The 11,181-nt window shown below is 35.8% G+C and overlaps 2 protein-coding genes across 2 annotated transcripts in view; both read right to left on the reverse strand.

Annotated features, from left to right (window-relative positions):
* Positions 1-5,246: 5,246 nt before the first annotated feature.
* LOC111376004 (probable galacturonosyltransferase-like 7) lies at positions 5,247-7,010 on the reverse strand. Its single transcript, XM_022998932.1, has one exon. It carries the CDS (start codon positions 6,522-6,524, stop codon positions 5,433-5,435), a length of 1,092 nt encoding a protein of 363 aa, XP_022854700.1. The 5' UTR covers positions 6,525-7,010; the 3' UTR covers positions 5,247-5,432.
* A 4,007-nt stretch (positions 7,011-11,017) lies between these two features.
* Positions 11,018-11,181, reverse strand: part of LOC111375974 — a 3,792-nt gene continuing 3,628 nt past the window's right edge. The window contains exon 3 of the mRNA XM_022998893.1: positions 11,018-11,057. Coding sequence (XP_022854661.1) covers positions 11,018-11,057 — 40 coding nt within the window. The remainder of the gene's footprint in view (positions 11,058-11,181) is intronic.

Raw genomic sequence — 11,181 nt, forward strand, 5'->3', positions numbered from 1 at the left:
CATAACATATTAAGAATATTTTGATTTTTCCTATTACATATGCTATTTTGTTGGGGGTGTATAAGTTGCTGTAAGTTGCCTCTTAATTCCCTAGGTTTCATAAAAATTTGCAAATTCGTGTGAATTATATTCTCCACCACCATCTGTGCGAAGAACTCTTATGGGATGCCAACCTCTTTCTCGACAAGTGCTTTATAACCTTTAAAAGCCAGAAAGGCTTTGGATTTTTCTTGCAAAAGTAAACCATATTTTTCGACTATAATCATCAATGAAAGTAATTATATATCTTTTATCTCCATTAGAACACAGAGTTATTGGCCCGCAAATATCGGAATAACCAAGCTCCAATGGCATCTTCGCTCTCCATAATTTTCTTTGTTGGAATTAATTACGGTGTTGTTTACTAACAACACATTTTTCACAAACTTGAGAAGGAGCTGAACTTTGAGGAGACCTATCACCATATTATTCTATTGTAGAGTCTTTAATTCACCAAAATTAAGATGACTGTGCGAAAATGCTATAACCATTCCTTCTCCTTCAATTTTGTAGAGAAACATGAGTGAGTAGTGTTGTGGAGATACAATGGAAACTTTCATTAATAAATACACTTCTTCTTCCTTCTCTACGAAATGAGATTGCTTATCATCATAATTCTTGAGATTGGCTGGGCATTCTAACTTGTAATGGCCATATTTGTGACACCAGTAGCATTCAACTTTTGCTTTATCTGCTGACTTTAATTTAGAATATGTTGAATGATTGTTGTCATGATCTCTTCGTCTTCCTCTTTCTCTTCCTAGAGTATTAGAAAATGGATTATCTTCAAAAGTTTTACAGGAGTGCCTACCATAATTGTTGCCTTGGCCATTTCCTTGTCCTTGATCTCCTCTTTTTGATGCTAAAAAATGATCATTAGTTGAAGCTTGTGACGCTTGCTCCTCCTTATCTTGTCGATGCATTTTCTGCGCATGAACCAGTAAAACACTTTATAACTCATCAAAAAAAATATCATCGATATTGTAACACTCCGAATTTTTCTTACTATTTTTCATACGGGGCTTAAACTTAATATTGATCATTTAGCAAATGAAATAGTCTATTGTAGCCTTGTCGTCACACTAAAGTCCAAAAGTGGAAGCAATAAATACAACGCACTTATTTGTATAAATGGTTAATTATACTTACGTGTACTTTTTATAATTTATCGTAATTTATTTGGATCAATATAATTAAACCTAATTAACCATTAACGTATAATAAATAAATTAACTTACCTCATGATTACATTTTCTTAAACTGAAAGGCATTATACTTACTGACGTTCCGTGTCATTAAATACCATATAAGTGATTGAGTGTTACTTTAAAAAGTTAACAAATTCATTCTTTTACAATTTACACATGTACACCATACTGTTTGAGAAATTTCCTTTTTATATCATCCTACAACTCATAATTTCATATTATTTTGGTGTCAACTAAGGTAAGAATACTTTGTGCAATTGATAAATCCTTATTTTCTTGGTATTTTTATAGAATTTGGCATGAAATATTCCAAAAACTTCGAGTCTTTTCTATGTTAAATCCTACGGGATGGACCATTTTGGTCAAATATGTAAATCTTACGGAATATAGAAATTCTTATGAAATTCCTTGAGTTATTGGATGTTGCGACCAGATTGCTCTAAATCTAAGAAATGTTCGTATGTTATGCCAGTTTCATATTTTATATCACGTGAATAAGAATGTGTACGTATTCTTACTGAATGTTTTCAAAATACTCACTCTTACTATAATTTCAGATTAGAATGGGTCATGTAGACGCATGAAAGATTGACCTAGTAATTTTTATGGGGTAATAAAGTAAAGTTTTCAGAAAATATAATTGTCAACTTTTATTTGAATAATATATTTATGTTAATGCATGTTATTTAATATTTTTAGAGATCCAGTATTCGACATTTTATGTTAAATCTTAAACTAATAGTTTGGAATGGAGTATTTCAAAAATTATATTTGAGATGAAAATTTTACTTAAATTGTTATTTTATCGTTATCGAATTATAGATCACATTTTCAAATTTCAACACTTAATAAAACTGATATTTCCGCTTAAATTAGATGAAGAAGAATTTGGTAATACCTCGAACCTAGTTTTATAAAATAATAAAATAATAAAGATGAAAAAGATTTCGGGGCATTACAGATATCATTTGATTCCCCATGGAACGGACAACATAATTGAATTTTGTTGTCATGGGGCAAAACATCTTTTCAACAATGGTCACATCTTCCATTGTATCACCGTGTATCCGCATCTTATTAGTGATTTCCATCGTCCTCAATCGAAATATATTCTCCCACCTTCATTTGTAGAAGTTCAAATTCACCACGAAGCGCTTGGAGCTGCACTGTTTGGCCCTTGCATCACCTTAATACTTTTTCTTCATGGAATCCCAAATCTGCTTGCTAGTATCTTTCTTAAGAATGGTTTCCAAAATTGAGCAATCGATGGATTGGAGCAGGTAGTCTCAAGATGTTTCAATTTCAACGCTTCTTGCTCTGTCTTTTGCTCATATGTAAGCACAACACCTGGCATTGGTTTTTAGCCATATATACATGTCTCAATGCCTGCTTGGGAGTTACATTGATTGGTAATTCAATGTCATATTGACTTTTCGACATCAGTTAGAAAGTTTCTGAAGTGGCCCTCTTTTGATGCTTACCACATTAAGAGCAAAAAGGTAAATGCCTCGATACTTGGTCTTGCAAGATGTAAACATTTTTCTTATGTAATACATTCTAATTAGCATAAACTTGTGCCTTCGAACTATTAATTGTTTAGGCAAGAAATCATATCCTGCTCATCCACAATAAATAAATTGAAGACCAGTTTACCCCTCCCCCCCCCCCCCCCCCCAAAAAAAAAAAAAAAAACAAAGGAGTTTCTCGTATAATATCCCATATGGGTGGTTAACAAATTGCAGTGCCACCACAATTTGGGAAGCGATGGTCCTCCTCGACTGCCGTAAAGTTCTGATCTTTTTTTTTTGCGTTTTTAAGCATTTTTTTCCTTTGTTTCTTTCCGCAGCTTTGACAGCAATAATAGCACACCCTTGGCTTGGCACGAAGCATCAATAATAAACGCAATGCAATCCAAATGAACAAACTACTCCTTTTACCAAGTAGGTGTAGGTCTTCTCTTAATAAAATTGGAAAATTGCACTATTAATCCCAATAGCAAATTGGTCTGATTCCACATTTTTACTTACACAATCATGTTCAAACCGGAACAGTTTTCAAAAGTGAGATGTGGACTCGCACAAAGCAAAGCTTCCTCATTTTATAAAAATTTAACGGTGATATGACAAGAAAATGTTAGAATTAAGTGATCAAAAATAAAGTTCATGTTTGGTTCAACTAGAAAAAATTATTTAAATTTAAGTTAATAATTAATATTTCATGGATCTTACAATTTTTTAACCATATATTTCATCATTTTTTGTTAAAATTTACTAAAAATCTGAGTTATATCTAAACTAAATGGAAGCAAAATATGGTAACGTGACCTAAGAGAAAGTTTCAACTCATGTGATCCTCGTCTTTTGTAATTCTCATTGAAATAGCGTGTGCATTCTATGAATATCCTTGTTCTTTGTCCTTATTTCTAGACCATTCTTTCTTATTAAATGTAGTTTTGATTTTATTAATAAAAGATAAGAATAATAGCTGCATACGATTAGGATAATTGCGACAAAGCTGTCGAGCTCATGTTTGATTATTCATTCAAGGGATAGGGTATTTGTCGGGCGCAAAGTCTAAATCTTAATCACCCATACAAATAAAATGCTACCACCTAATGAAAAGGTCATAATTAAATAAAGGGAAATTTTCACCGTTGGTCACAACCTATTCTCTTTGTAGAAATTCATCCTTAACTTTTTGGACAGAGATCATCCAGAGTTTGATGAATTTACCAGATAATCCACGTGAAAATATGTCACACTTCAAGTGTAGAAAATTAGTCCCAGTTCAAAAGCAAAACTGATACTCACAAAGTTGGACATATGACTCGATGTTTTAATAAACGTTCAAACAATTTTTATCATAGAAAATTGATTGTGCTAATGTAATGAAAGAATGTGAATAAACTCGCTCTTTTCAAAACCAAAAATTGATTTCTTACAATAGCTTCTACGAGTTCAAAACTTGATCTTTTACGTTATTAAGTCAGTGAATTACATGATAATCCTATTAATTCAAAACATTTAATAAGAGTATAATTATCCTAATTGAGGTAATTTGAAGAAGATTAGAAAGAAAGTGGCAAGGTGTGATGCCAAGGAGGTCATAAGGAATCTGTCGCTTTTGAAAGTTTGGACACTGTGTACGCAACAATGACAACTTTGGACTCTTACAGCCCACAAACAGCTATTCGTATCTTGAAAATGCCATAAATTAATCGCAGAATTTATTAAGGTCAAGTTGGCACGTAAGATAATTTAAGTATCGCATTCGACTTTAATAATAATAATAAAAGTTAAAAATATTGATGGAAAAAAGAGGTAACTACTTAAATGGATGGGAATTCAATTTATCCAAACAGTAGAACCCTTTATAGTTTAAAATCTTTATTTTACTGATCACAATCACGTAATAATATTAGCCTCTAACATACAAAGGCTAAAAAGGGGTTTTCATTGTCCACAGTTAGCTATATCACAAGAAATCCACCGCTTCTATCCTCACCTCCACATTTCCAAGCGAAGAATATCCATTTTGATCACTCAATAATCGAACGAATATAATTTTAACCTTTTCTTTTCTAATATTTTTCAATAGTATACATCTCCGACTTTCGATTTTCAAGGTCAGATTCAATTTTTATCAAACGTCCGATAAATCCAAATATGCGAAAAAAAAAAAAAAAAAAGTCTCCGTACACTCCGCCCCTTCCAACCGTCCATGTTTTATAAAATCAAATATTATGATGTGTGAAAGGACAAAATGAACGACACCAGCCAGCAACCCTCAATTATTCATTAGTCAACCTGTTTTTTTAACATAAGCCGTGGCAGCAGCACAACATATGCTCCCTAATCAATCCAATATTTTTTTCTTCGACCCTAACAATCAACAGAAGTGGAAAGCAATCGTGTTATCAATTGAATCTGCCATGTTGCATCTGGCCTAACCTTATTTCCCACACCAAATGGAAAAACAAGCAAACTATAAACTGTTCCATAGAGAAAAGCAGATGAATGAATAAATTCACTTTTAATTATTTTCAGGGGATAGAACAATACAATAGAATCCAAATAAGACAAAAATAGAAAATAGAAAATGAGTAAACATAACAAAAAATGGAACTAATATTGAAAATAGTGACTGGAAGAATTTACCGGCCGCGGTGAATTACAGGGAGACAATTCACGTCGACTGTCCATATAAATCGTAGGGGGCCCACAAGGAATCGAGAGGGCACGGCTGTTTGGAGTCTAGCCGAAGCCACGGCTTGCCGCTGCCGCTCCAGTGGAGAAGGCTCACCGGGCCGGGGTGGAGGTCACGGCAGCTTCCTCTCACATTATCTCCTCCAAGACCGTGTTGATTCCACCTGTGCTTGATCGGCGACACTTGTCCGGCGAAAACCAAAAGAAACGGCGGAAGCGAGCCGAGCTCGTAAATCCGACTTGGGCTCGTCTTTTGTATATCCATCCACCGCTCGATATGGCGGGTGTATCCAAACCGCCTCCATTTACTCAGATCTATTACCATTACGCCAGTATTGAAATAGCAAGGATTTCTGCCTGAAAACACGCCTGAGAATTTATGGTCCGACCAGAAATACTCGGTGAAGTATTTGGTGAAGTTTGCGTGACAATATTCCGGCGCGCCTATCGTCTTCTTCCCCAAGCTTGTACTCCAAAGCTTCGAAATATCATCGACTAGCACGAGATCCGAATCCAAGTAAATCACCCGTCTCACGCATGGTTCCAGAAGATCCGCCAAGTAATTTCTAGCATAATTTAGCGGCTGTTCAAGAGCTTGCCTCACGGAAGTTGAAATCAGGCTCCGGACTCGTTCTGGATCAAAGAAGTAAACTTTAAACTTCAACTCCGGGAAAGTGGATCGAACTAGGTTTTCGAGGCCATTTTCTGATACAAGGAAATGGAAGAAAACATTATCTGGACACTTTGAATGCTGAAGAATCGAATGAACAGCAGCAATTGAACCGCGTAAATATTCAACATCAAGAGTAATAGCTACATGCACCAAAGAGGGATCGCACACGCCAGATTTTCCCAATGTTGATGAGCTGCATTCGTAGGCATTGCGAAAAACAGGGGCTTTTCTGAAGGCAATTTTGTCCATTGAATTTGTACATGCAGGACATCGAAGATAATGATCCATATAAGAGGACCTAATGGCTTCTGCAGGAGGGAAGGATTGAAGAGAAGGGGAAAGTACAATCATCACCATTGCTGCAGAAAAAACCCCAGAAAATCTCATAATCCACAACATTTTTCTTCCTCTATATAAAAATCTCCAATTCTTGTCTTGCTTTTTTCTCCACGATTTGAAATCGAAACTATTTGAGGAAATCGAAGAGAATAGGAAGGGTACTGTTCCCTTCAGCTCTGCCAGGGTGAAGCAATTCACAATACAAAAACCCCAATCCCAATGGCAATTGTGCTTTGCTTTCTGTAAATTTCTCCTCTCTCTAATGGGATGCCGTGACTTCGAAGCTAATAGGTTCCATCAGAGAGAGTGAAAAAGAATCGATCCATATACATAACGAAAATTGAACATGTAACTACGTGAGTTGCAGTCCTCACTCTCTCCCTCGCTCTCTCTTCTCCCCTCTCTCTATACACGCATATGTATTCGTGTTTCTTCTTTGGAGAAGAATAAGATGAAGAGAGAAATGGGGGAAGGGGTTTTTTACTTTCCGGCTTTTGTTTGTTGAGCTCTCCACCATGGAATTTCATGATTTGTAATTTTTATTATATTTAATGATTAGATTAGAGTAATCAAAAACGTGATCTGGTATGTTATTAACTTTGTATGAGGGAGCACTGTAGAGGCAGCTGTCCCAATGACATTTGCCTCCCAGACAACAAACGCATCCTCACTGTACACATGCACACTTTATTCACATCGAATATTTTTACAAGAATTGTTTCTCATAAGTAATTACTTACTCAAGAAACGTATAAATTTTTTGGGTTTCTTTCTATTTTTAAATTTTCGCTCTTGAGACCGAATGTTCCCCATTTTTTACCGTTATAAATACTCTGATATCTTACAGCGATATACATCTCCGCATATTTCACTAAAAAATGACATAAATTAGATTTCATCAAATGTTTAGCATGCACGTATTAATTGTTAAGATAGGGATTACATAATTACACTTTCGGAAAGGATGTTGCGTTGGTAATATGTTCGATTCGATTAATGGTAGTAAATTATTTAAGATTTAAGAAACAATTTTGTCAAAATAAAATATTGTTATTGTTATTATTGAATTTTGTCACGCATTTAAAGTGTGCCGGTACTAGTACTTGAAATAACCTAGATTTGTGGTTGTCATATAAAAGAGGGGAAAAAATCTAGTCTGAAAGCACCAACATAATTAAATTTTCAGTCTTGACCATTGACCTCACATAGACTCACTGATGGGAATCTAACAGCAAAAGGCGCTGTACGGTACATCTGCGCAACGCAAATGATTGTCTGCCATGGATGAGCTGTGTGGCTATGGTACATATGGCAAAAGCACTGTAAAATTATTTCTTTGGTCCGTACATAATTCTGTACTATTGCCTTTTTTTTTTTTTTTACACGCTTCATTCACTTGTTTACAGGGATGTCAATCAAGCCGGATCGACCCTTAGACCCAGAAGCTCGATTCGATCCCATTGACAAGTTTTAATCCTAGCTCGGCTCGTGTCCACAATCCGGGCTTGGTTCTGCCCATTGGCTCAAGGGGCTCATGGATCAAAATCGAGCTGTCCATGAGCCCATGACTCTGCTCGCGTTTTTCTAAAAGGAATTAATAAATTTAAAGTCTTGACTTACAATTATCAAACGAGCCAATAACATATCGAGTAAAATATTGTAATAAATAACGTAAATACATGATACCTTGTGCTAAATTAAGTTTATAGATTAAATTGCGCGATTATAAGATGGATGGTACATGGAAGATACATCTTTCATCCCAAATAAGAAATCAAGATCTATTTGGTATGAACCCCTAATCCTTGTTGGGAGCACCATTGATGTTGATCTATGCCAACTTTGAAGTTGACAAAGAATCCATATGTTAGATAATGGTGTGAAGCACATGCATTGTCAAGGTTTGGATATAAAAGTGGATGTAAAGGACATGGAGATTCTTCCATTGCTTGGTATGGTGGAAAATAAAAGAAAATTGAAAAAAGATAATGGGGCTTCTACTTTCATTCTTTTCTTTTCTTTTTCCTTTGCCATCATCAAGAATCGCTTCCCAGTCTTGCCTTCCCTTCCTGTCTAACAAGAAGAAGGAAAATTGCATTTCTTTATGAAAAATATGGAATAATGAATTTTTATATTTATTTTCTATCCCTCTTAATGAACATAGACGTTCGCTTGATATGTTTAATTAGCGTGCTAGATTTGATTGAATTGAATTGAACGTTGTTAAGAAAAACATTCCCATAAAATATTGTCCATTAAAATGCTCGTCGCATAAATTTAAATATATGTTCAAATGTCTTTTAAAGTAATAAAATAGAGGCATGTATCTTATAGAGCAAGAGAAGTTTTTTTTTTGGGTTGGGGGGGGGGGGGGTTTAACCCTTAAATAGTCAAGTTGTGTATTAAATTAAAAACTATTTGTAGACGTGGGAAAATATTTATAATGGAATACAGAATATGTAATTATAAGACAAATAAATAAAAAGTGAGTCACCACTTCCTTAGAGAAGAAAACTTTGTGCTGCGCTTTACTTGGATTCGAAGAGGACGGGGAAAGTCATTCCATAACCTTCTTTCATTAAAAAAATAAATGTGATGTCGATTTTATTAGTTACATAACTACGTAAGTAAATAGTACTAAATTTAGGAGGAGACTTGGTATAACATCCAAACACAGACCCAAAAAAAAAGAAGCAGAATTTACCTGTGCGAAGATGGGGAGAACAAGAAAATCGAAGACGTACAAAATTACATCTAGCGTGATTTCATCCCAATTCAAGATTTCACACATCTCGTGATGTATCTATAAAAGTCTTCGTCTCAATTGAATTTATTGATCAAACAAGTGTCCAAATTGATCAAATACAACTGAAAATTCCACATTTCATTGATCTCCCCATGTACATAGCCAAAAACATTACTTAAAAAAAAAAAAAAAGGTTGAAACCCCACCGCCCTGTCCCTGGAGCATCGTTAGAGAGGTTAATCGCGGAATATACCCAAACAGGTCAGGGAACAAGAACTGTTTGTACACTGGTGCCCACAAAAAGTCTCAATCCATATTTCAGGAATTGAACCTTCACACTGTGGCTGCCAGCAAGGCTGAATATACCTCACCCTTGTCCTTTGCACCACTAGGATATGCCCCCAAGGGCAGCCAAAAAAAAAAAATCGCCGCCTCCTCTCTCTCTCTCTCAACCCTTCCCCTGCAACACAACTCCAGCGTTGGAGGCACAGCCGTCCTTTAAATCGGTGGAGTTGAGGAGCGATGACTCCCCCTCCCACTCTCTGTCTCTCTACATTTCTTCCCACAAGCAACACAAATTTAAATCAAGGCGGTTAGCAGTGCTACAACATTTGCGACCGACACGTGCAGAGTTCAACTTTTACAGCAGCTTCATCCCAAGTTGTGCCGACTCTCCGTGACGTGACGGTAGATCGCCTGCAGCCACACGGCAACACGATATGTGGCCTCATCTATTTCGATAGTCCATCCTCCAATGATCTCTAGTGCGTCACAGCGCTACAGGGGCCCATGTTGCTTGCATCGCAGCGATCTATCGCCACCGTTGATGGCTATAGCTACGGATCGGTTGGGACGGTGGTTGTGATCGTAGTGACAGTGGCAGCGTAGTGGATTTGTGGTTGCAGTGTGGTGGATTTGTGGAGTTCTATAGTTGGTTTGCCGTGATGGTGTGATGGTGTTGGTGATGGTTGTGGTGCTGCGACGGTGACAATGGTGTCGGTGTGGTTGTGGCAGTGGTGGTGATAATGTTGGAATTGATTTTTTGGTTGTATTTGGGTATAGTTGTGGTGATTTTTGGTTCTTAATAGTGTGGCGGTGATAGATTTCATGTTTTGAGGGTGGCGGTGGCGGAAGATGACAATGGTCGTGGTAGTGGGTACGGTGGTGACGATGAGATGTTGGTGGTTGTGGTCTATCGAGGTAGATCTGTTGATTTTTTTTGAGACAGTGGTGTTGCCATAGGGTGATGATGGTGTTGGTTCTGGCAGTGACGGTGGTGTTTGTGATGTTAGAGCCAGTTGTTGTTTGGTGGTAGTCACAGATTAATTGGTTAATTGTGACGATAAAATTAGTTAATCTGTGACCAATAAAAAAGATAATTTGTGACAAAAAATAATATGACCTAAAAAATTAATAATTTGCAGCTGTTTAATAAGTTGTGATATATACTATTTGTGATCTCTAACGTATGAATAAATCGTGATGTATGATCGATGAACAAATTGTAACTACAAAAGTTTTAAATTGTGATCGTAAAATAATTTGTGACATTAAAAAATTCTAATTTATGATTGAAAAATAATATATTATTAATTAAATTGTGAATATGTGACTAAATTGTATAAATCTGTAACCATAATATAATTAATAAATAAAATATATAATTAATTAATTAAATTATAAATAAATTTTAATGAATATCTAATTTTTAAAATTTGAAACCTGTATTTTGACTTTTGAAATAAGTAATAGTTGTCCTCTTAGTTATGAAGTTTCCCTTAACTTTATTGGCGAAATTTCCTCTTTGTTAAACTCCAGTTGTATGAAATGCGTGTTCTGTTTTACACCTAGCGATCCACAAAGGTTAGTTAGATAAGCCCACTACAACTCATTAGGGACTCGGTTGTTGGACCAATTTAGTTCAAAGATAATGGATACGACCCAATAAGTGAAATTTGGGTTCCCGGGTGG

Source organism: Olea europaea, unplaced genomic scaffold (assembly GCF_002742605.1).
Source record: "Olea europaea var. sylvestris unplaced genomic scaffold, O_europaea_v1 scaffold1435, whole genome shotgun sequence".
Lineage (NCBI taxonomy): Eukaryota > Viridiplantae > Streptophyta > Magnoliopsida > Lamiales > Oleaceae > Olea > Olea europaea.